The sequence below is a fragment of the Desmodus rotundus genome, chromosome 5 (genome assembly GCF_022682495.2).
Source record: "Desmodus rotundus isolate HL8 chromosome 5, HLdesRot8A.1, whole genome shotgun sequence".
In the NCBI taxonomy this organism is placed as follows: domain Eukaryota; kingdom Metazoa; phylum Chordata; class Mammalia; order Chiroptera; family Phyllostomidae; genus Desmodus; species Desmodus rotundus.
This window is the reverse complement of record NC_071391.1, coordinates 162,829,464-162,855,431: the sequence shown is the minus strand read 5'-3', so window position 1 is coordinate 162,855,431 and position 25,968 is coordinate 162,829,464. Positions and strand designations below refer to the sequence as shown.

The 25,968-nt window shown below is 47.8% G+C and overlaps 1 protein-coding gene across 1 annotated transcript; it reads right to left on the bottom strand.

The window, feature by feature from the left end:
- Positions 1 to 22,973, bottom strand: E2F6 (E2F transcription factor 6). Its single transcript, XM_024552468.4, has 7 exons — positions 22,587 to 22,973; positions 12,673 to 12,727; positions 8,494 to 8,710; positions 6,728 to 6,883; positions 4,962 to 5,076; positions 2,481 to 2,628; positions 1 to 1,202 (listed from the first exon to the last, which is right to left on the bottom strand). Exons 1-7 carry the CDS (start codon positions 22,692 to 22,694, stop codon positions 1,153 to 1,155), a joined length of 849 nt encoding a protein of 282 aa, XP_024408236.1. The 5' UTR covers positions 22,695 to 22,973; the 3' UTR covers positions 1 to 1,152.
- Between the last annotated feature and the right edge of the window lie 2,995 nt (positions 22,974 to 25,968).

The following is a 25,968-nucleotide window of genomic DNA, read 5'->3' as shown; positions in this document are numbered from 1 at the left end:
TGATTTGTTCAGTCGTTTATTGAGCACTTTCTATGCGCCAGGCATGGTGCGAGGCTCGGGGCACGACGGCGGCTGAGACGAAGTCCCTCAAGGAGCTCACAGTCTAACGGTGTGCTACTGAGCGAGCGGAGGCACAGAGCGGGAAAGGGCTCGCCCAGTGAGGTAGAACAGCCAGGCACTCGGAAATGGGGGCTAGAGCTGGAGGGAGGACAGGGAACAACCGACTCTTAGGTAAACCCCTTCGACTGAAGAGCAAGGCCGGGCACGGAAACGTATCACAAAGTCTGTGGACAAAAAGGTTTACGTAGTTTCCAACTGTCACTGTAACTGAGTTTGTGTCTTATCCTCAGTTAAGCCACTACCTGATGGCACTTCTACTTGTCCCTGAAGGCTTGGGCTGTGCCACCGGTCTGCTCAGACACAGTAACTGTAAGTAGCTTGAAATCCAATTCTAGCACTGAGAATCTTACTGAAGTTCTTTAATTAAACGCATGGACTTAAAGCGTAGAGCGCATTTATGATACTTCTACATAAAGAAGTTTGAAAAAAGCTCTTCTCTGACCCTCATTTAGAAGATTCTAATAAGTTACAGATACCACAAAAATTAGAGCATTTGTCTACGAGTTTCCATATATACATTATTTTGGCTACACACTGGTGAGAAGATTCACTCGGATGCACACACGTAATCCAAACATTATACAGATATATACAAAGACATCACACTTAGATGCGTGTGCACACCCACCCAAAGAGCAGCGGCTAACTGCAGACTTGAACTCGTGTAAGGCAACTGCTTGTGTGATGACGACACCTGACCCGTGAGGGAAGGGCAGGGCCCGCAAAGGGCTGTGCCTCTGGGCCTGGCCGCCTGTGTGGGGACCTGTAGGATGAAGTTACTGCAACAGGCAGGATGTCCGTCTCACTGACAAAAAGCAGTGAATTATGAAAAGTTTTCTCGAATGCAGAAACTACGGTAATCCGCAGTACTCTAAGTAGTGACCTACTCCCAGCCGCTACTGGCCTTAATGCTGCCACTGACGGAGAGTGAGGGGACCTCACACGGGACACACTGCTCTGAGAATCAAACCGGACACCTCGTCACCCACGGGATGCTCGAGAACGCAGCGCGCGCCTTCTCAGATCCGGCTGTCAGTTGCTCACTTCAAGCAGTTCTTCACTTGGCTGTGGAGGAGTGTCTTCTGAAAAGTAACAGAAACGAAAGGTCTTCTAAAGAGGGTTTAAAGGGCAACCAGGTAACAAGACATATGTTTCAACTGCTTTAAGAAAAAATGCAAGAACCCTGGTCAAGAACCATATCCTTACATTAGTGGCATAAGGCCAATGTTTTAAATCACAAGAGCAAACTGGACACCAACAGGCACCCAAGGGCGCGCCCCTGGAGAAGGGCCACAGCCGTGTCTGCAGAGCCGCCAACGGGGCCAGCCGCGCCTCCCGAGTTTCCACTCTTATCAAAGCGGCGCGGAATTTCCCCATAAGGCTGTTAGAGACGTTCCAAACCATGTTAAGAATTACCTTGTAACTTTTAGAGTCGTGTTTTTGTAGCTAGGAAGAGTAAAACTATCTCAAGACCACACCATGCAGTTTATATTAACTATTACCGTTGGCATATATGTTGTCCCATTTAGGTTTCCTTTTTATTTTGTTGCTTTGCGAAAACTTTTAGTTTGATGTAGTCCATCTGTTTAGTTTATCTTTTGTTTCCCTTGCCCAAGTAGATATATCAGAAAAAATATTGCTACCAGAAATGTCCTAGATTTTATGCCTATTATTTTCTTCAGGGATTTTGATGGTTTTGAGTCTAACACTCAAGCCTTTAATCCGCTTGAGTTTATTCTTGGGTATGGGGTCAGAAGCTGGTCTAGTTTCATTCACACTTTCGTACATCTGTCCAGTGTCCCCAACACCATGCACTGGAGGGGCTGTCTTCACCCCACTGTCCGTGCTTGCCTCCTCTGTCAACCACTGACTGACTGTGAAGACGTGGGCTATGTCGGGACTCTGTTCTGTCCCACTGGTCCGTCCGTGTGTCTGTCTGTATGCCTGCCCTGGGCTGCTTCCCTCACAGTGGCCTTGTCGTGCAGTCGGTATCAGGCAGCGCGATTCCTCCAACTCTCCTGTTCTTTCTCAAGACTGCCGTGGCTGTCTGGGGCCTTTCGTGGTTCCCTATAAATTTTTGGAATGTTTGCTTTTCTGTGAAATATGCCATTGGTATCTTAATAGGAATTGTGTTGAATCTATAGATTTCTTCAGGTAGTTTGGACATTTTAGTGATGTTAAGTCTTCTTATCCATGAAATAGGGTATATGCTTCCACTTATTTGTATCTTCATTTCTTTCCTCAGAAACCTGCACAATTTTATTAACCAATGTTGCCCCAATAATTTTTCAAAAACTATTATATAATTTAAAGTCACTAGAATCTTTAATTTGCCCAGATCACGAAATTGGTGTGCTTACCCTTAGCAGGGTTTTCTGGGTGTTTGCTTTTTGATGACGAGCTCCCCGCACCTTCGGGCACCTTGCCTCGGGAGCGATGCTGTTCCACTTCACACAGGTAGACGTCGATGGGCCCTTTGGTGCTCCGTATATGCACCGTGATGGAGTCCTACCAAGAGACACGCCAACATCAGCACGAAGGAGAGAATGCGCTAAGTACACACACAGTTCTCACGCTCTGGAACTGCAAGTTTTCAGGGGCATTTATGAAAACTTACATTCAGACAGTTCCTTTCTATCGCATATTTGAGAAAACCGCGTACTAAGCTTTAGTCACGTTAAACCCACTGGCCAATCCGCGCTGCTAAAACCAGCAACCTGACCACTGAGCTACAGCCGCAGAGCCACGGCGTGAACACCCGAGCCGTCTTCCTCTGCCCAGGAGTCGCCTGGCCCCGTCAAGGCACCTGTATGTGGCACCTGTACCTGAGTGCCCAGAATCAGTGTTTTAGTGACGAAGAAACCAAAAATCCTCTGCAGTCTCAAATGATAAGGCTGCGTTTAGATTTGTGTGCCACCAAGGAGCTAATGGGAAGGAGCATGCTTAGTCCACTTGGGAAGGAGGATGACATCAGGACAAAAATCACACCTCATGTAATTTAAAATGCTAAAAATCCACGAGATATCAGGAAATTGGGAACTTCTACTGAGAGTTATGCTGAATTCTTAAGGAACAGTTCCAGTTGCAAGTGATCATTTGTTAGTTCTGCTTGGCAGTGGGTCCGATGGTAGGTCCGTCTCCCCTACTTTGGTGCAGGTGGGCCTGGGCTGGGCACCACAGACAGCACCACCCCCGGGCTACACACCTCGCGGTGCCCGGACAGCTCAGGAAGATGCAGCACTTCAGGCACAAAACCTCGTGGGCACCCTCTCTATAGCCCCCAGTACCAGCCAGCGGGCCGGAGAACACACGCACTCAGCCCCCAGGTGCCAGGCCGGGCACACTGTGTAACTCGACAGGTGCTCCTCAGAAACAGAAGAAGCGGACACACTGCTCAGACTGGCAGCCAGCCAAGGATGCCACGTCTGCCAAAATGGGGTCGGCAAACACCTACTGTGTGTGAGGGGGAGGAAACAGTTTTGGCTTTGGTGGTTATCCTATCCGTCACAGCTACACAACTCCGTCTGCAGAGAGAGGGAGCCAGAGCCAAGAGCTACACAAGTGGGCACGCAGCACGTTCTAACAGAACTGTTTACAGAAAACCGGCAGGCTGGCCTGCACCCGAAGCCAGCACCCTCCCTAGCACGAGGCACCAGATCTCTCTGAGGACCTGGGCAGAACGGGCTCCACTGCACACACGTGCTCCTACCACCCCACGTACTCCTTGCTGACCAGGGCTGCCCAAGGGGCCTAGGTGCACTCTGGCTTTTAAACGGGACTCTGAAAAGTCAGGTGCCACCAAAAGGCTCAGCAAGATCTGGCAATCACAGTCTGAAGGGAAAAACCCCAAGCCCGCCAGTCACTACAGAATGGGCTAGCATGCCCCAAAGTAAGGATGCGTTAAAACACTGGAGGTTAATTAAAAAGGTGGGGGGGTGGGTTAAATACCTGTGAAATGACTCAAATATGTTACTTAGGATACTTGGAATATTTCTAAATCCAAACCAACTAGGAAACATCCCCAAGAAGCTGCGACCTGAGCGTATGATGGAGTAAAAGCAGGCTGCTCCTTCATCAGCATATGAGACACCGCCCAGAAGGACAGGGGCTCTCCCTTGGACAGTGGTCTGCTGGGGATAAAGGAAAGGAGAGTGGCAAGGACACTCCAAACCCTGAGGAACACCCCTTCAGCAATGACGACATCGCTATGAGTGTCCACGGGCTGTCGGAACTGCTGGCCTGTTCCTAGAACGACCACATTCCTTGGACTCACCCTTACCAAGCAATCCTGTGATGACAGTTACCTTTTAACACAAACATTCCTTCAAGGGAAGGAGTGTGTTAAGAAGCTGGCAGCTTGATAGTATTTTCATTTCCAGAGCAGTTTTACTTTTCATTTTTAACGTGTAACTTGTGTTCTAGTGTATTCGCCAGTCTTTGCTGAGTCTGGTCAGTGAGTTAACTCCCTAGAACCTGGCTGACACCAGGTCTTTGGGAACCTGGAGACTGAGGACCATTCCCAGGGATTCCCCTGCGAGCATCATTCACTGGTTAAGGACAAACTCTGAAGCCCTGCAATCTGGGGTTGAATTCTGGTTCTGCCGCTTGTGTGTGACCCTGAGGGAGTGGATCCATCTTTCTAAGCTTCAGGTCCTCATCTTTAACAGGGTGGCAGCACGACCACGTCACTCACTGTCACTGAAAGCAAGGGGAAGAGTGCCCAGTGTCTCGAGTGGCAGCCGGGCACGTGAGGGGTGCGCACTCACCGAGACTGCGACAATGTGCAGCCTCCGCAGGGGCCCCTCCCTCTTTACATCTTCTCTAAAATCGGGACTACCTACTTCTCTGGGCGCTGGAACATCCAGCCTGGTTTCTGCTGGCGCTTTAACTGCAATCACAATCTGCTCGTGGAAGGCTTGAATGCTGTGGATGTCTTGGTACGTTACATACGCTAGTGTAGAAACCAGTCAAGGATCTCTAGGCAGAGGTCTGCTTTTTGGGGGAGACACCTTAGCTCTTGTAATATAGGAATGCAAGGGTAACGTTAGAATATCTTTAGTTTTTATGGGATACAAACGATTAAGGAGGGCAGTTGATTAAAACATTTTCATACATAATTCTTATTACTTTAGGAATAATTCTTAAGATTTTAGTGTTTTACAATATTTATAACTCAATTTAAAGAGTTCTGCCCTGGCTGGTATGGCTCAGTGGATTGAGCACTGGCCTGGGAACCAAAGGGTCGCAGATTTGATTCCCAGTCAGGGCACACACCTGGGTTGCAGGCCAGGTTCCCCCCCTACTGGGGGCGTGCATGAGAGGCAACCACACATTGATGTTTCTCTCCCTCTCTCTCTAAATAAGTAAAATCTTTAAAAAAAAAAAAAAAAAGGGTTCCTTTAAACTGTACTACTGTGATTTTGATGACAGTTTCTAAAGAAAAATATTTAATGAAGTCTGAATTCCTAACACAAACATGACTCATAAGGTAGCAAATCCACCCAGCCCATCCCATTCCCTGTTGACTTCTAGGTCTCACTATGAGAACCTCTGGGGAGAAATACTGTTTTTGTGAGAACCCCCTAAAATGCACGGTGGAAAAAAATCCGTCAAAAGTAGAAACAACTTAGAGAATAAGTTTTTCAGGATTAGCAATGACTATTGGGATTTCTCTCATCCAAATTCCTGTCCAACTCACTACCTGAATTTTTGCACCTGTTTATTGTGTTGCCTAAAATTGCACCTATTGAGGGTTTAACTGGGCTGCTCTGACACGCTCGATTCAGAGCATTTGTCGAGCTTTGGTACTCTGATTCCTTCACCAACACACCTGACTTCTAACATGTTTCTTTCCTTTGTCTACAACCCATTAACATTCAAGTAACTTAACTCCCTCAATAAAATAATTGACTTTAATCATAATCATTCCATTCTGATTGAGTGTCATATGTAGGCATTTATTTCCCGTTTAATAGCTACTGGAATCAGAGGTCAGGCTGATGTAGAGTATATGTAACTTGGAAGACTGGAACTGCTCGGAATTGGTGACCTCTGGCCCAGGGCAGCTCAAGGATCAGCTGTAGCCACAGGCCCCTGCTCTGACCCCAGGGCCACCGGGCTCGAGCAGCACTGCCCTGCACTACCTCAGGCTTCGTGGCCTCGAGCCGCAGTGTAAAGGCCGTTCCAATGGCCATCCACTCTGTTCCAGAAATAAAATTTAATCTACCAATTTGGGGAGATATGAATTTCACAGAAGCCAACAACTATTACCACCTTTATCATAGCAGGCAGACTACAAAAACGAGCGAGAGCGCCCCACTAGTCTGCCTGGAGATGCAAACGTCAGCCCTGGCAGGTTACTGCACCCCCGAGGGCACGGCACAACCTGACCTGAACAGTCGCCACACCAAGAGCCAGAGGCTACGCTGGGTTGTTTGGGTAGGTCTGAGGCTGTATGTATGACTAAACCTTTACTTACTCTAACTTCTAATGGTCTGATTCTGTTCCTTACATATATGCATTAGTTAAATCCCCAAGCTAACTCTACTATTTAAAGTAACCTGCTTTGGAAGGAGAAAAATTTTGAAGAGGTACAGTTAAAGGATATCTTTCGTTTTCTTTGTTATCTGTTAATTCAAACAACTGCTGAGCACAGTCCTTAATTAACTCATCCAGAGCGTCTTCCATCGCTGACAGGTCTGAAAGCTCATCCTGCAGCTTCTTCTGTTGGGGCATGGCTCCGAAATTGTTGAGATCGGATCCTCTGTAACAGTACGGAAGAGAAAGGTCACCATCAGTAACATCTGGGTTGGCGCAGTGACAGAATAATGCAGAACAGGCCCCTGGAGCGTCCCCGACGCTCACGCAGGCGTCTCCCGCAAGGACGGACAGACACTACTTTGGCTCAGCCCCTGCTCTCCATCGTTGGAGCCTGCCACACAAGCTCCCTGTGCATGAACTGGTTTCGCCCCCACTTCTAGGCCCTTACACAGGGACTTAAAACAACCAAACACATCATAACCCTATGGAAATTAATAGTAGTGAAAGCTTAATGATGCTTAATTAAGTAGGGAAAACTTAATGAAGTAGCAGGGAAAGCTTAACGAAATGACCACTGAAGAGTCATTAATTCCCAGTTTAAGCCCCAGCTCTAGTACATACCGAATGGCTTTAGACAAGTTATAATCTTTCACCTCTTAATTTCTACACATAAAAACAAGGAGTACTGGCTAAATGACAGTTCTCTGCCAAAATTCTGAGTCTTCGGTCTTCCTTACTGTGTTTATTCTATCTGGTTCTACCTGGATACAATGATTATATTCATTGTTCTCAAACGATTTATTTCCTTTAGTTATTACTGTTTAGCCCAATATGATATGACCTGAGTAACAACTGGTATTCATGTTTTTCTTCAACCTTTATGAGCTGTTACCACTATCTTTAGATTGATAGTTTTCAAATCTAATCCCCCTTAGTGATTCAGAATACAATCAGATATTAACCATTTAAGTGGTGTTTAATGTTACTTAGTAAACGCATTCAAGTGACAATTCAATCTGCTTTTCTGTACCCCCGGAAAAAATATCTCCTTTATAAACTCCTTTTTCCTAATAACTAAGTTAATCACTTAGAATCATTTTATGATCTTTGTTGGTAGCTTCTTCATTTGCAGAGAGGTCTCTATGTACTTACATCTGAAACTTTCTTACTGTATGTTTGAAACTGTTCCAAAATTACTCGCCTGTTGTAAGTGTAACAGCTTTTTTCTTATGTGCATGTGCACGCACACTCACATACACATACTCATCTGTACCGTAAGGCACTCCTTCCATGTGGTCCTTCCCAGCATGGGTTAAGTCTGTACCAATTGCCTTTTAGACATTAAGTCTATGCTTTTTTTCCATCTGGGGCCATGGGTTTCTAGGTGTGAAGGACAGCCTAGCTGCATCATAACTGCGGGGGGAGGTAGACAGACTCCTGCTTTCCTGCAGAGCAGCGGGACGATAACCCGAGGGGCAGGGGGCCAGTGTCTTCACAACACCGGTGCACAAGAACCACTGTTTGACCGCTTTCACTGACTTCCCCGTTACCAATAATCAATTGGAACTGAGGGAATACTTTGAAAAGTGAGTATTTTAAAATCAATCATATTCCATTTAACTTACCCTACTGCCTATGACTCTTAAATAGGAAAAATATTTATGGACTTTGTGAGACAAGGTACAAATGATTTACAGAATCCTTTCTAACAAGAAGTCGCACTTGACTGTGTCTTCCGCTGTTCAGACGCCGCTGACGTCAGCACGCTTTCAGCACGGCACGGCTGTCACTCTGTGAGAAGGAAAGGAGCCATGAGGTCCGAAGCCAACTTACATCCACCGAATGTGGTTCTTGGACTTCTTTTCCACCAGGTCGATCCCGTCTAAGACGTTGGTGATGTCGTACACTCGGCGCTTCCGCACCCCCAGCTTTGTTGCAACCTTGTTCAGGTCGAGGATGCCCCCGGGTGCGTTTCTGACGAGATCCATGAATTTCCGAGTTAAATAAACCAGGGATACATCAAAACGAGGTCTCTTCACTTTTAGAGTTTCTGGGAAATAAAACAAACCCATTTGTAAAATTTTAAATAGGATTTGTTTCTCAACTCATTAAAAAATCCTTTATTTCCTCTTGATCAGTCAACATAGACACCTATACAAAATTTACACACTGACCAAATATCATTGCTAATTTTTATGAAATAGGTTTTTCAAACTTGATAAAAATTAACCTACCCCAGGTACACAAAGGCTTTAGACTTAAAGGAACATTCAGAACATACAACCCATGTGAATTTTTTTTTACAGGTTTCATTTATTTTTAGAGGGGAAGGGAGGGAGAAAGAGAGGGAGAGAATCATCAATCGGTTGCCTCTTGCAGGCCCCCAAGCATGTGCCCTGACTGGGAACCGAACCAGCAACCTTTCGGCTTGTAGGATGACGCCCTGTCCACTGAGCTGTGCCAGTCAGGGTACAAGCCATGTGAATTTTACAGGCCTACTGCACCTTATTGGACAAAGTGCTGAACTTGCATTTGTATCTACAAAACTTCAGGAAGGAAATTAGAAACGGTTTTTTACATTAATTTTCTCACTTGGTCTTCAAGTGAAGGAATTCTTTATAAAGCAAAGGCAGAGACCTGGCTTTGTCTGTCTGTCTGTCTGTCTCCAATGTTTCTACGTATGCCGGAATGCAACCCTGTCTGGCTAAGTTCCTATGGAGCCCGAATTAGACCTCTGTTAGGACCATTAGGACATACCTCAACGGGAAGTGGCACACCTGATTTTCACAATACTCACTACCTTATACTAACAGATGAGCAAACAAAGGGAAAAAATCTCTTTAATTCCCTCCCTCACCCCCCTAATGCTTTTGGGTTTTATACACACTCTGTCTCCCCACACACATACACGTATGTCTATATATGTAAGTTTGTAAGAACAAATATAGGAATATGACTTTTTTAACATGCTGGTTTCAACTCAGCCCGTGAACACCCTGGTTTGCTGGCAAATGCACTTCCGCCGGAAGGCAGCGCACAGCATGACGACTACGGCTGCCTCCACCGCACGACTGGCATAGGAGAAGGTTGTTGAGAGGGGACCTCAGGGACACCACAAGGAGACATCTTTTCTTTTAACTGCGTCTACACGCAGTGATGGACGTTCACTGCACCTACTGTGGTAATTCCTTCACAATCTAGGAAATCAAACCCTATGCACCTCACACTTATACAGTGATATATGTCAGCTATGTCCCAATGAAACTGGAAAAAGGTATTTTCTGTTAATGACTGCATAATACTCAACATTATTCTTAACAGCTGCGTGATATTTAACCGCATGGAATATATACTTACTTACCCCCATACTGGAAATTCAGATTGTCTACAACTTTATGATTTTGAACAACACTCGATACACCTCCTTGGAGCCCTGTTTTTATACGCACCTGTAAGCCCTTCCTTTAGACATCACACCGTGTGGCGTCGCTACGCCAAGGGCGCTGCACAGGAGCTGTGAGCTGTGCTGCCAACCCCGCCCTCCGGGCTGTGGGGCCTGCAACTGGGCACCGTGTGGGAGGCCCTGCTGGGACTAAATATTACCACTGTTACCACCCTTCCCAACTTGCTACTTAAAAAAAGTTCATATGGTTTGATGTGCAGCAGAAATAAACTCACAAGTAACTTAGCTGCCCTTCTAGTGCGGAGCACACGGTTGTTCTTTCTCTACTCCCGCAGCACAGTGTGTGGGAGAAGAACCCCTCATTCTAGCTTCAGTCAGAACCACCAGAACCTCTGCCACATCACAGCTGAAAAACCACTGGTGGTCACTCCACGAACAAAAGCACGAATTTTGTAACATAAATGCCTGCTGCGTGCAGATCATTCCTATACTTGAGATTAAACAGGATTAAAAAGAAATTGATTTTAAAAAGTTATAGGTAAGTCACAATTCTACAACAAACCCTGGGAGATTACAAAGCGGTAACTCTAACTCTAAGAAGCACACATTTAATCACACTAGATCACTAACAGGACCATGGCATCATAAGCTCAGAAGCTGTTTCCTGTCTAGGCCTATTACAAAGAACAGGCATTAATTAAACACCTGTAACATCAGAGTTGTCGAAGGGACAGAATGATTGAAAAGGCCCACAAACCAAAGCTTTTGGCAGCCGAGTAAAGAACTCGATCCCAGCACCCCGAGCTGAGTGCTCGGACAGGAGCTCAGAGTCGCCTGAGAGAATGAACCAGGACCGGAGAGGGCACTGGAGGTCTCCTTATGGGAGAACTCTGGGGACAGGGACGGGGGAAAGTGGACGGGAGGGCGCTCTCCCCCCTGATGGGGGTGGGGGCTGCGGACTGCAGAGGACGCAGGTGTGAGTGCAGGGCAGGAGGACAGGGCGTGTCTGGGGAGCCCACAGTCAGCTCTGCTCCTATGGAGTGGGCAGCGCTGGCCTCCCAGGGCCCTGTCTGTCTGTCCATTCCTTACCGCCTCGTTTTTTTTTAAAGGTGTGAGGCGGCTTATCAGTTTCACACAAACCAGTAGAAGCACATAAATGGGGAGGCAGGGCCTTCTCTGGAGGTAACAGGGAATCACTGAGGAGCTTCCGGGTGAGTGACACCACGGTCCCGTTTCTGTGTTAGAAAAGCCACCCAGGCCAAAGGTCCCCCTGCTCCCGAGTGGGAGAGGGAGAACCAGAGCCGCAGCCGTCTGTCTGCCAGACAGGTGTGGGGTTGAACCCTGACTGAGCGGGTGACTTAAGCTCTCTGGGCCTCAGTTTACCCATCTGTGAAATAGGAACAATTCATACCTCCATTATGAAGGGCTGTTGTGAGAGGCCATGCGAAGAGCTTAAAACAGGGCCAGACGTGGTACGAGCGCAGTAATGGTTCAACATTATGCCCGGCTGGTGGTATGGGACAGAGGGGAACACTTCAAAGGCCAGACCCGGACACCGACTATGGGTGGACTGTGACAAGGGCTGAGGAAAGACTCAGGTCCGGCACTAACGTTTTCCATGTGGGCGTGGACGCACTGCATGTCCACTGAGGACAGGGCCACGTGAAGGGGAGAGGGGTGGGGCATCTATCACAATGATTTCCAGAAGGACAGGGAACTAGAGCGACCGGCTCCTATCCCCTTCAGGTGACCCCGAACACTGGCCCACGGCAGGAGTCAAAGCAGAGCACAGGGCTCAGAGGAGACTGGGGGCACTCGGGTGCACCGAGGGCAGCACAGCCCTGCCCTCACAGACCTCGGGGCCCGCCGAGGAGCGCAGAGGCTCCCGTGCACGTTCTTCGGCCCCCAGCCCCGGGACACTCCGAGCTTTACAGTTCGGTGTACAAATAATAAATATTACTAAGTCTCTCATCAACTCATGTACATTTAAAATAAATCTTTTCAATCACAAGAAGGTCAAACTATTAGGTTGGCCAAAAAGTTAGTTTGGTTTTTTCCGTACGACGGCTCTAGTAGTGCTCAGTTGTCTTTAACTTCATTCGAAACAACTTTGTTAGACTGTATTGTGACAGCTGTCCTATCAGTGTGCATTTTAAAAAAACTTATCAAAATTGTAAATTTTTGTGCAGTCATTTTAATAGTGAAGGTGAAAGACAATAAGCAACATTTTTGGTACATTCTTTATTATTTTAAGGAAGGTAAAAACACAACTGAAATACAAAAATAGCTTTGTGCAGTGTATGGAGAAGGTGCTGTGATTGATCGAATGTGTCAGAAGTGGTTTGCAAAGTTTCTTGTACTATTGATGTTTTGGCCAAATAATTCTCTGCTGTGGGGCTGTCTCACGCATTGGAAGATGTTTAGCAGCTCCCCTGGCCTCTCCCCACTAGAAGCCAATAGCGGGAGACAGCCGACATACTCAGAATATCCAAATCAGTAAAGTTATGGGTGAAAATGAACAATGTGTCTTTATTTTATGGAAAAAAATGTAACGGACTTTTTGGCCAACCCCAGTATAAAACCTAAAACCTATTCAGGAATCAACTTACTTCTCATGGACACATATTGCACATTATCTTCTAAATTAATCCTTATTTTTGATGGCTGGAAAAAAGAAAAAACACCAGTAATTTAACTTAGTAATTTAAAAACAACAATGCCCACAAACAGCATTTTACTAGATAACAGTTGTTTCTCCTCCTGCCACACACTTTGGGGTAACAATTTGGGTGTGAGAAAATCAGTCCTCGTTCCAAATTATATCTACTCTAGTTGTGATCACATCTGACAATGTCGTAGATTATAATTTGAGAAAGGGGTAGGGGGAGGAGTGGTGAGGGAGAAAATACAAATATGAGAATACGCCACTGAATGAACACTAGTTTGCTGACTGTATCAGATCCTAAGGATAAAAAGAAACATAAGAAACTGTCCCTGACTCCAGAAGACTCAGGGGAGATGTCAGATATGTCCGAATTGAAAAACGCTTGCTTCCTGCTATTTAAGTGTAAGTGGCTCCCCAAAATTTGCTCAAACCTTTCAGAGGCAGTCACGCATTCCCACGATAGTTAATGTAAAAAGAACAGCACTTCGAAGGGAGGAAAATAATGCATGCCACACAACTAGAAACTTTGCTATTCGGATTAATAAACGCTTTCTTTTAAATTCCTGAAACAACCAGGAAATTAGTGGTAGCTCCACTATCAATGCGTAAGCATTTTATCAGCTATTTAGAGGGAACGAGAATTTACATAATCTGGCAGTTCTCTGTCAGGCACAGGCCTGGGTTGAGGGTTCAGTCCCCAGCTGGGGCGTGTACAAAAAAGCAACCCATCAATGCTTCTCTCTCTCTTTCTCCCTCCCTCCCCTCTCTCTAAAATCAAAAGCATGTCCTTAGGTGAGAATAAAAAACAAAAACATAAATAAAACAAAACCTTTGGATAAAGCCATGTAAACAGAAATCCTTATTAGCCTTATGCTTAGAACAAAGTGTAACGATGTTGTGCCTCAAAGAGGCTGTGACCAAGCAGGGTTAGCTCTTGCCCAAGTGAAAACACTGGCCCTGAAACTGGCTGTAACTCCACCAGGTGCTCTAAGAGAAGGATCAACAGGACTGCAATGGACGCACCCAGAGAGGGACTCACACGATTCGGAGAAGGGGCCCCCAGCTGGGCCTTGAAGGACACGTTTGAAGGCCATGCTAGAACTAGGCTTTACATCATAACCAGTGGAGACGATCCCAGACTTCTGAACAATCATGTGACATACTCAAGCCCGTGGTGTAGGAATGTAAGTACAGGAGAAATATAGCAAAGAGACGGCGAGCGGGGACCTGAAGGCAAGGTGAGCAGCCATGAAGCTCTGTTTACCAGTGTTACAAGGCCTTGCCACAGGATTTCCATTGTCTGTGACAAGATCACAGCGTCTGTTAGCAAGTTAACGTGATATGGAGTTAGTTCACTGAAACCGAATTCTGCTGTAAAATTAATTCAGATGTTAGAATTTAAAGGAAAACATAGACCCGCCAGGGTGTGTGAAACCAGAGTTGGGCGTGCTTGTCTGGGAGCAGGGGCAGGGCCTGCAGCCAGCGATGGCAGCGGCAGCCTACAAAGACGCACCCCTCCGTGACACACTCAAGGGCAGTCCTCTTAAGGCCAAACCTTGGCCGGCGGGTGTGACCAAGTGTCACTGCTAGTTTTACACTTAACCGCTCTGCTAGGTAGTATGAGACAGAGCCTAGCTATTCCAGCAGGTTCCTGAAAAACAGTGCGTCCTCATCACGGCAACCAGAAACACACACAAACACGTATCCTAAACTGTTACAGGCATTAAGGCCTGTTTGTGGGTTTTCTATTTGGTCCCTGATCCGTGACTTACATATCTGTGGCACGTTACTTTAACGACTGACTTCAGCATGAATTCGCTATTGTTAGTGCCGTCCTGGGAACACGCTGTGGGGAGAGTAATAGAGCAAGCTCCCTGGTGCCTCGCTGCGAAGAGGCTTCAGTTCTGACTTAAAGTAGCAGGGCCAAGTCCTGCAGACGCAGCACTCAGCGGTGTCCGAGCAGGCTGCCATCTACCTGCTCTGCACGTACTCCAGAAGGGCACCTCTTCTGCTCTGCACCACTCCCTCAGTCAGGCCTGGGAACATGAAAAGGATGACTCCCCCCCCCCTTTACTCTGCTATGAAGGCAGGCGCACTACGCGTCGGCTGTCCTGAGATCTGCAGGAACACAGACTGCAACAGCATCCACTCATTTCTTTTCTTTGAATATGAAAACACCTCTCATCTCGAAGGAATCACAATAGCATTGTGGCCTGTCAGGGGCAGACATCCCTTACGTATAAACCCCACTGGTCTGCAATCCTGGAGATTCCAAAGTGCCCCCAGTAATGACACCTTCTTCTCCTTCACATTCAAAACAGTTCTTGGCCTAAGACCCGGTGTGGGACTACCAATCACTGGCTTCCCGGATGCTGGCAGGTCCTGACCTTTATCTGGGACATCATGTAGTGATACAACTTTACTGCCCATTTTCCAAGGTAATGTGAAGATTACACGGGAAATTTTGTGAATTATGAAGTCTTATGCAACCACATATTATTTTCCTTTTTGAACTGGAGTAGTGCCTGGCACAGTCTGGCACTTGGGAAGTACCTGTTAAACTCAGGAAGGGAGACTGAAATAGCACCTTGTCAGCGGGTGCTCTGACGGATACACAACTCAGCACTGGGAAACAGTGAGCACTTACAGACCCCGGGTAACGATCACCGAGAGAGCCCGAAGCCCCTTTCCCAGTCCTAACACAACGCTCGTCATCCAGAGAGGTGCCCTGACACTCCTGGCAAGCCTGTCCAGCTACTGGACTTCGGTAAACTGCCCTCGACACGGAGGCCAGGAGCCCTTCTGGGAACGGACAGGACTGGATAGGACCTCTCCTTCTGAAGTGACTTTAACCTCAGAATAAATGTTTCCCCACACAAAAGTCAGGGAGCTACTTAAAAAAAAGTAAACGCACGGCCACCCTGCACTCGGCCCCACATTGCCAAGACCCCTTGGATCAGCAGCACCCCTCACTCCTGGAGAGTGACGGGCCTCTGTGCCCTCGTGGGGACGAGAAAGTGGGGACAGGAGGTGGAGTGCGGAGGGGTGCCCACTTGAGCTGAGGAACAGCGCAGGCCCCTCAGGGATGCCCACCTCCTATTTATTTTGAAACACTCTCAGCCTTCAGAAGAGACGCAGAAAGAGCGCTAAGAACCGCCACAGCCCTTTCACCCGAACCCCCCAAAGGCTCACTTGTTCCTGCGCTGCTCTGTCACGTCTGTCTCCGCACACACACCCTCTTTTCCCCCGAATCACTGGAGGGCAAACTGCAGACTGCTACCTAACTCAGTGTGTAGCTCAGGGACACTCTTACGCAGCGGCAGCGGAATCACCAACGAGTCTGTTCAAGACTAAGCACGCTTAAAAGAGCCTGCCAGGACTCTGGGGCTTCTGGTCAAGACGGAGGCGTAGGTAAACGCCTCTACAGCAAAATAGGACTAGATACAAAACAAACTTCACCCGGAGTTGTCATAAAATCGAGCTGTGCGGAAGTCCGACAACCAAGGATTTAAAGAAACCACATTCATCCAGACAGGTAGAAGGGGTGAAGACGTGGAGATGTGCAGACGGGGAGACCAGGACGGGCAGTCCCACATCCACGTGTGGTGGATAAAAAACATGAGGGACACCTCGGGAGGGAGGGATCAGCCCCAGTCCAGACCACCCAACCCAGGGTCCCAGCACCAGGAAGATAAGTCCCTATAACTTCTGGCTGTAAAAACCAGTGGGGGTTGGGGCAGCGAAGAAACTACGTCCTCTTAAAGGGCCTGCAATGGACTCAGGACTCACACAGACCCACCCCCCCCCCGGCATTTAGCACCAGGGCAACAGCTGAAAGGGCACCAGTGGCAGATGGGGAGAAAGTAAAGTGTGAGTGGGGAGACAGCTTCTTCCTGGGCAAAACTCCAGAGGTCAGGCAGTGGCACTGTCCCCTCTCCCAGCCTTCCCCACACAGAGCGATAGAGCAGTGACCCTGTTTGCCCACCTTGGAGATTACCTAAGGCTCCACCCCATACAACTTAGCAGGTGCACTAGATTGAGTCAAAGCAGCTCCACCTAACATACAGAAACACAGGGAGGCTGCCAAAATGAAGAGACAAAGAAATATGTCCCAGCCCTGGCTGGTGTGGCTCAGTGGATTGAGTGTAGGCTGCAAACCAGAGGGTCGCCAGTTCAATTCCCAGTCAGGGCACATGCCTGGGTTGCAGGCCAGGTCCCCAGTGGGGGCCACGTGAGAGGCAACCACACATTGATGCTTCTCTCCCTCCCTTCCCCTCTCTCTAAAATAAATAAATAAAACCTTTAAAAAAAAAAAAAAGGAAAGAAATATGGCCCAAATGTGAGAACAGAACAAAACCCCAGAAAAAGAACGAAATGAAACAGAAATAAGCAACCTATCCAATGCAGAGTTCAAAACACTGGTTATCAGAACGCTCCAGGAACTCACTGGGTACTTCAACAGCACAAAAAAGACCCAGGCAGCAATGAAGGTTGCATTAAGTGAAATCTACAGGAACCAACAGTGGAGGAGATAACGCTGAAAATCGAATCAATGATTTGGAACACAAGGAAGGAAAAATCATCCAATCAGAAGAGCAGAAAGAAAAAAAAATTCAAAAAAACAAGGCTAGGCTTAGGGACATCTTTAAACATACCAACATCTGAATCATAGGGGTGCCGGAAGGAGAAGAGGACGAGTAAGAAATTGAAAACTTATTTGAAAAAATAATGAAAGAAAACTTCCCTAATTTGGTGAAGGAAATAGACATACAAGTCCAGGAAGCTCACAGAGTTCCAAACAAGATGGACCCAAAGAGGGCCACATCAAGACACATCATAATTAAAATGCTAAAGATAAAGAGAGAATCTTAAAAGCAAAAGAAAATCAGAGAGTCACCTACAAAGGAGAGCCCATAAGATTGTCAGCTGAGATCTCAAAAGAAACTCTTCAGGCAAGAAGGGGCTGGCAAGAAGTACTCAAAGTGATGAAAGGCAAGGACCTACAACCAAAGATTACTCTGTCCCATGAAGCTAACATTTAGAATGCAAGGACAGATAAAGTGGTTTGCAGACAAGGTAAAGCTAAAGGAGTTCATCACCAATAAGCCATTTTATATGAAGTGCTAAAGAGAATTATATAAAGAAAGGAGATCAAAATGATGAACATTAAAATGGCAATAAATTCACAACTATCAAAAACTAAATCCAAATAACAAACTAAGCAAACAAGTAGAATAGGAACAGAATCACAGTTATGGGGATCATTTGGAGGGTTATCAGCAGGGGGTGGGGGGAAGAATAGGGAAAAGGTGCAGGAATTAAGGAACATAACTGGTAGGTACAAAATAGACAGGGGGATGTAAGAACAGTATAGGAAATGGAGAAGCCAAAGAACTTATATGCACAACCCATGGTCATGAGCTAAGGTGGTGGGGGGGTTGCTGGAGGAAATGGAGGTACTGGGTGGAGAGGGGCAAAGTGGGAAAAACTGGGACAACTGGAATAGCGTGATCAGTAAAATCTACTGTAAAAAAGGCTGTCTGTAGAAACCTGGACAGTGAGGTCACTCACCGGGGCAAGGGTGCAAAGGGCAGGCAGGGAGGCTCCCACTGTTGGAGCGGGAAGGAGGGACACTGGCGATGCAGACGCAGCTCTCAGCCGCACCGCCAGCTACGGTTCCCTGGACGGGCGGGGGGAGGGGAGGGTGGTCGGGGCAATCTTGCCAGGGACATTTTCAGCACAGGGTTGACGGTGGCACCTGGCTCTTCCTTGCAGCTCATTGTAAAATGTACCGAGGAAAGAGCTGTTACACAAAAGGGAGCCAGGCCTTAGTGGCTTTCAGAATTCTCAGTGTCTCCAGGAGCTAAAAATGAAAGCCTCCGAGTAAGACCAGGTGGGGGGACGAAGGTGAGGGCAGGGCTGCGACTTTGGTCAGCACCTCAGGAGGTCCAAGACTGCGCCTTGGGGCAGTAAGGTCACACCAAACGTCCTTGAAAGCGGTCTGGGGAGCCTCACAGACCCTCTGACCTAAGCCCAGGGTGGAGCAGCACTTGCTTATCTGGAAGGAATCTGCGGGTGTGACTCTAGTCTACGGAGCGAACCACAACGAGGCTCCGTTTCTGAAAGAACTCTATCAGCAAAACACTGCCAGCGTGGCCTGTAAGGGACGGAGTGCAAATTAGAACCGGACACCCAAAATTCCACTGACTGGAAGGAAGCAGGCTGACAAACTACTCTGCTACAACTAGGTGTTACCTTTCATGAAAAATAAGGAAAACCCAGGTGGTGGAACCAAGAGCCCCGAAGGCAGAGCGGGGGATGTGGAGAAGTATTCCCAGGCCTGGAGACCCAGTGGAGAAATCTCCACCAGTTACCAGGCTGTTACCAGGCTGGGTTGCAGGACTGCGGGAACCGCCACTGCTCTGCCTCTGGTCGCCCTACCTGAGGAACAGGCGTGGCTGGAGCAGTTATCCCAGGTCCGTCCCACCAATGCACGCTGCTGCCCATCGACCTACGGGGTGAAGTCACGGGTCCAACGGTCTGGAGGAGCCGTGCTTGGGGATCTGTACTTAAAGAACTGCAGCTGAGGAGCCTGGATTCTTATTTTATTTCTTGGAGTATAACATATGCTATTTTGAGGCTCAAATTGTCCCAGATGAGGCCAATGGGAGCCTCTGCAAACTGCCCCTGTGCAGCACACTTCTTTCTGACCGTTTCAACACCTTTAGGAGGTGGTCCCCAGAGGAATGCTCCCTCGTTTCCATGGGACTGACCTGTGCAGGTGACAGCCCTCCCTCGAGGGTTGCCACCTGTGTTTCTACCCTGTAAGAAAGTCTCACTGAGAGGTTCCTCGCAGGCAATTCCCAGAGGTGACGCCAAGGGGCCCAGTAGTAGTCACATCTCAAGACTGGACCACCTAAGAAACTTCCCCTCTCGGACCTCAAACCCATCGCCCATTTGTCCAGACTTGCTGTGAGTGTCTCAGGTGGGAAATGCAGGGAAGAGGCCAAGGGCACCACACCGAGGACTGCTGACAGCCACCGCAGTGCACAGCTCTCGGGAACCAGCCCTCCCGATGGGCGAGCCGATGGGCGAGCCGGGGTGTTCCCAGCTACTGTGTGACTGCTCCACACCCCCCATCTGAAGACCCAGCGTTCTAAATCTGAGCTCTCAAACAAGAAAGAAAGAAACAAACAAAAAGGCGAGTTTTAGGGGCTAAAATCTTATGCATTGCTTCTAAATTAATTAAAATTTTCTCTGTAGAGATTTTTCTTTGTATTGATTGCTTGTTTTGGGGAATAATATCCCTTTAAGAGACCTTTGAAAGTACGTATTTCTCCAGGGTGACTGTATCTCACTCACTTAAATTTTCCTTGTTTTACAATGTGTAGACGAAGTTCCACCACCAAGAACGTTTTCTCCCTTCTCAAAATCCAGTTTTCAAGCCATTTACCCAGAGAACATCAAACTCAGCCAGATACATAACTAGTCTTTGCGCAGCAACGCACTTCCGTGTATTTAATTATGAAATACTCCCAACCATCAGCCCATTAAAAAGCACTGAGATAGGTGTTTGAATCACCATTTCATAGGCAGGAAAATAAATGCTCATACGCTCAATGGGTCATATACCCATTTACAGAGTACCTACTTCATTTACCAAATCTTTTTGTGAGAGGCACCAAATATGCTGGACATATAACAATGAAATGGACAGTCAATACACTGAGGAACTTAAGAGCCACACTCTTCAAAAAGGGGGCAAGTGGGCACAGGGTGCTCCGGGAGCGTTCAGAGGTCAGGGAAGGCTTCAGACAAGTGACCTATAAATGTAACCTGATGTAACAAAAAAAAAGTGTGTCTTAAAAAAAAAAAAAAAAAAAAGCTTTTCTGGAAAGAGAAATGTGGATATGTAAGGGTCCTCCAAAATATGGAAATATATAGAAAAATTGGGGCAAAACTAGAAGCAAGAATACTGGCTAGGAAAACACTGCAACAATCTGAAAAATAAATGATGGTTTAGGAGTGGCAAGTATTGGTGATTAAGTTTTAATCAGTTTGGGAAGATGGAGGGGATCAGTTTGGAAGAGGGAAAAGGCAAGGATGATGCCTCAGCATGGGAGCTCGGGCAATACGGTGGGTGTGTCAGCATTCAGCAAGCTAGGAGACAGCAAAGTTGTTGCTTGCTAGCAAGAAGTGAATGAATTCAGTTTTGGGTATATGAGTTTCAAATCTAGGCAGAAATATGTAGTAGACAGTTGGAGAGCTCTGAGCTGGATTCATAGATCTGGGAGTTGTTAGGACATGGTAACTGAAACTAACAGTGGATAAGAATACCTAAGACCGGAAAATAATTTAAAAGAAAGAAAAAAGGGAAAAAAAGAATATCTAAGACTCCAAGCGATGTGTGCAAATTCTGGCATTAATTAAGTGGTGCTTCCATAGCCAGAGCGCAGAGCGTTCACCATGTTCTGGAGGATGAAGACCACCCACACAGATGGTCACAGGAGCCAGGAGGGGGCGGCGCATGACATCCTGCATGAAGAATGTGTGTGGAAGGTAGGGAAGAACCCTGGATAATGTCAAGAGGTAAGCAATGGGCAGAGGAGTCTGCCAAGGAGAGACCGGATGAGTAGATGGAGCACGGAGAGTATGTATGCAAAGAAGCCATTCAGTGGTGAGAGCTTCCAACAAAAGCAAGTGGTCAAACACAGCAAAGCTTCGGAGACAAGGAGTGAACCGTCCGCTGGAACTGACGATGTTGTTGGCAACCCTGGTGAGAACAGTCTTAGAGCTGTGCTGCGGGCAGAGGTCCGCCCGCCGTAGGTTATGGTGGTAATGACACGTGTCTGAGTGGACAGGGAATGCAAACAAATTTCTTCAAGTAGTTTGGCTGTGCAGGAGAACACATGCAGCAGGTGGAAGGACATACAGGATTATGTGAGGGATTTTTTAAGATGGGGGTGAATTTAGGATGCAGTTTAAGCAGTCAAGAATTTATGACATGGAATCAGACACTGCGAGGTCAAATTTAGGCTTTTCTACATACTGTCCAACCATGGGCAAGCCACTTGATAATCCCAACTCTATTTTGGCAACTGTAACAAGAATAATAATATCTTAGGGCTGCCTTGAGGAATTAAATAAGATAATGTCATTAAATATTTTTGAGCACTGAGTCCCCATGGAGATTGCGCATACTGACTAGTTAAGGGGAGAAACCAATAGAGAATTGAAAATATGGGGAGAGATGGAAAATAATGGATTCATCAGCAGCCCTGAGAACCAAGGGCAATATACCGCACCTAATCTAGAGCAACAGAGGAAATTAATCTTCTGCAGGAAGAGAGCCCAAGCTCCCATTTCTCTCCGTAAAACATGACTCAAGATAATTTGCTGAATGTGGGGTGGGAAATGCGGGTGTGGACGAGCTTTAACATTGCTGCAGTTATGCGGAAGGGGAGAGGAGGCCAAAGAGAAACTGAGAGCTTGCAGAGATACACTGAGGGTGAGTGGAAATAGAAAAACGAGATTTTCGAACGCAAAGTTGAGCAACTGTCTCCATAACTGCTCTGTAGCCCCAAGGTAAATGACAAGAAGGATGACAACATATTTGAGAGTACTTGCGGAAAGAATGCAAGAGTTTGAGCGAATGACCAGTTCGGAGAAACAAGCAGTGCAAGAGCAGAGGGGACCGAGGAGCCGCCACGGGCCCACCCTGGGGGAACTCACGACCCAGAGAGACACAGCCAAGCTTCCGCGCGGAGGGGAAGGGACGACTGAGCCTGAGACCCGACCCCATCCCGAGCAGCACTAGGGTGGCGGGCGCTCAGGACTCAGGCCGTCCCCGGGACTTACCAGCAGGCCCTCTACATTGATGGGGTCTCGGCACCGGCGGCGCACCGTCTCCTCCGCCGGGTCCACGAGCAGGCTGGGCAGTTTCCGCGTTGGCCGCTGCTGACTCATGCTGCCCACCCAGCCGCCCCTCGCCCCCCACGAACTCTCCCGCCTTCTCCCGGTCACGTCGGACGCCGCCCCCAACACGCCGTTCCCGAAGCCGGGCACGAACAGAGCTCGCGGCCTGCTAGGAGGTGCCCCTGGCTGGGCCAGGCTACGGACGAACGCGCCACTGCCCACGGCCCCGGGACTTATCACGCAGACCGTAGGAAAACCGGGAGACCGGCGACGCTTACGGAACCACGACCGCCATCTTTCCGCATGCGCAATGCACCGCCCACAGCGCGCCGTCTTCAGTGCGCATGCCCGCCCCGCGCTCTAATCCTCGCGCCGGGCCCCGAGTCCGCGAAAGCCAGGGCGGCGGCGTCCACGCGGAGGACGGCGGAGGAAAAGGAAGAGGTGGAGTAGGAATCCAGAGGAAGGGACGGGGCGGAGGAAAATCGTACCAAACCCAATCAAACCGGACATAAAGAAATCCCAAACAGGCGGCCAGGAAACCGCAATATTCCTTGGAATGCTTGACACAAAGGACACTGGTTTCTGAGAGTTGCGAGCTGGCAGAGATGTTAATTTATTCTTTTTTAATTTTTTAAAGATTTTATTTACTTTTAGAGAGAGCGGAAGGGACGGAGAAAGAGAGGGAGAAAGACGTCAATGTGCAAGAGACATCGTCGCGCGGCCGGCCGCAGCTGGGGACCCAGGCGTGCCCTGGCTGGGAATGGAACCGGGCGGGCTGGCGCTCAGTCCACTGAGCCACACGAGCCAGGGCATGGATGTTAATTTGTTCTTGAGCTCCCTCCGCACTTCTCAGGCCTTTGCCCAGGGCTAATGCCTTGAAGATGTTGGTAACCAAACAGTTGTGGAATTGTTTACTTACATGCTTCTATCTTTCTTTCCTTTTTCTTCCTTGCTTTCTCTTTCATTTGATGAATAAATTATTGATTACCTGTTCTGTCAGTTACTGCGGTGGGCACAGGAGCTATTCATTTGAAGTCCTCACAGACTCAATCTGAAATTCCAGAGGAGAAGACAGATAGAACATGTAAAGCTGGACCCAGAGGTGTTTTCAAATCCTGGCTCCTTCTTCAGTTACAAGACCTTAAACAAGTTCCTTAATTGGCCTGTGCTTCAGTTTCCTCATCTGCTAAATGGGAATGATGACCATAGGTACCCCACGAGGCCTTTGTGAAGATTAAGTCAATGTGTGAGTGTAGATTACTTACAACAGGGGCAAGCATACATCGTGAAACAGAAAGGCATGGGGTTCGGTAAATAAGGGGTGGAGGGCAGCAACTGAGTCAGGTAATTAGACCAGAGACTCTTATCTAGCCCGAGAGGCCCAACAAGGAAAGCTTATGGAGGAAGTCGCCTCCCCAGACACTAAACTTCCTGAGGTCAGAGGCATATTCTAATCTTCCAATCTCCAGCATGTAGCACAGTAGCTGGTAGCATAGTAAGTGTTCAGTACATGTTTCCTAAATGAATGACTGAAGTAAAGGGTAACCCAGGGGAAGTCTCTAGAATGTTGGGTTTTGTTGCAGAATGGAGAATTTCCCAGGGCAGTTAAAAGATGCTTTTACCAGCCAGAGTCCTGGAGAAGGCAAGCTCTGCAGACTAGGAGTGGCTGCTTTTATAAATAAGGTGTAAATCAAGCATTTGCATTCTGCTACATGTTCTGCATCCATTTTCTGATGTAATTCAGAAACTGAATGTTTGTGAAATTTTATGTCAAAACTGAAGGGTGGGCATTTTGGGGGTCCAATTTACAGATCAGGAAGATGAGCAAGACTACAAAAATTACCTGAAGTCCTGGCTAGGAAGTGGTAGAAGCAGGATTTGACACCACAACTGATTAATTAATTTGGTAATATCAGTCCCTGAGAAGATACCTCAAAAGTGACTAGATTTTGTGTAGCCAGAAACGGGGTTGGGTGAGTGAAAGTGGGGTGTGGGTCAGGATGGGGGTGGTCACGGAGAGTCAGCGCAGTGACACAGCCCTATAGAAATTTACAATGCCTGTGACTGGGTAGGAAGTCCAGGGAGCTCCCACTCTGTGAAGCCAAGGTCACCTGCTGAGAGTAAGGGGCCATGGTAGGATTGAAGATTTGGGAGGCATAGCAGACACCCAGTAAATATTTTTACAAGGGTGGTTGCAGGGGTGGGGGACAGTAGAGAAGACTGACTTGGGAAACAAGATTGCGTGGCCTCACTGGACATTCCCTCCGTGGTCCGTGGCTGGCTCTGTGTCTCTACCATACATATGAGAGTTGGAGGGAGCAGAGGCGTGTAGGAAAGGCGGCAGAGGAGAAATGGCGGTTGCAAGACTGTCCCCCATCGTTTAGTGTGTTAATAGTCGGGGTGATGGGATGTTAGGGCAGGAGGAGATCCTGGGGATCGTTCAGTAGAACCCACATTTCATAGGGGACAGAACTGAGAACAGAGAGGGGAGTGGCTTGCCTCAGATCAAAAAGATCTTCGCACAGCTGGTCATTTACTTTCCAGATCAGTACGCTTTTTAGGGAATTGCGACGAGGACAAACACGTGCAGGAGAGGAGCTCTGGAGAGCTAGAAGGATGCCGAAAGAGGAGGGGGCATGGAAAAGGAAGAGACAAACCCGAGCCGGAGCCAGTCCTGAGTCAACCCTTATTAACCCACAACTGGCAAGTAACTTAACCTTTAGGACCCTCAGTTTCTATGTTTGTAAACCTGCAAATCTGTTGTATTAGAGATAACGCACGTCAAGTCCCCAGTGGACAATCCGTCTTCAATGGGAACAGGAACTTCGCAATTTCACAGGGGCTGTTTTCTAATCAAGTCTCAGAGCTTCCTACTGGAGTGACTGGAAATGGTTGTAAAATGACATCAGATGGAACAAAGAGCAGTGCAGTTAACTCTTTGTTCCGAGTTTTTGTTCAGAACGTGACTAGCTTTATAGGGAGCTCCCAGGACAAGGCTTGCCCACAGAAGTTGTCATTGCACTGGGCACAGGGATTCAGTCTCTCCACTTAGCAACAGTATCTGCCTCTGCTTCAGAATGAAACAAAAGAGTCCTCTTGCAGTCAAATGCACCCCCAAGGGCAAATCCCCGTGAAAGCTGGTCCGAAAGAACCTGCGGGAAGGGTGGGCTGCTGCTGTCCGCCTCGGTGAGCTGCAATGGGAAAGCCACAAAGGGAGGGGAGGGGCCTCTCCAAGTCTCGTCAGCTCCATTTCCAAAAAGGGGCTTCAGCCTTGCCCTCCTCCTGATTCCTGTTGGGGGCGACTGCCCTCCTCATCATTGTGCCT

Excerpts from the sequence above, each read along its gene's own strand:
- E2F6 (XM_024552468.4), bottom strand. The coding sequence starts at position 22,694 with ATGAGTCAGCAGCGGCCAACGCGGAAACTGCCCAGCCTGCTCGTGGAC. Across the intron at positions 12,728-22,586 it reads TCAATGTAGAGGGCCTGCTG|CCATCAAAAATAAGGATTAA; the intron begins GTAAGTCCCGGG and ends TCTTTTTTCCAG. Across the intron at positions 5,077-6,727 it reads GATAACAAAGAAAACGAAAG|ACTAGCGTATGTAACGTACC; the intron begins ATATCCTTTAAC and ends ACTGGTTTCTAC.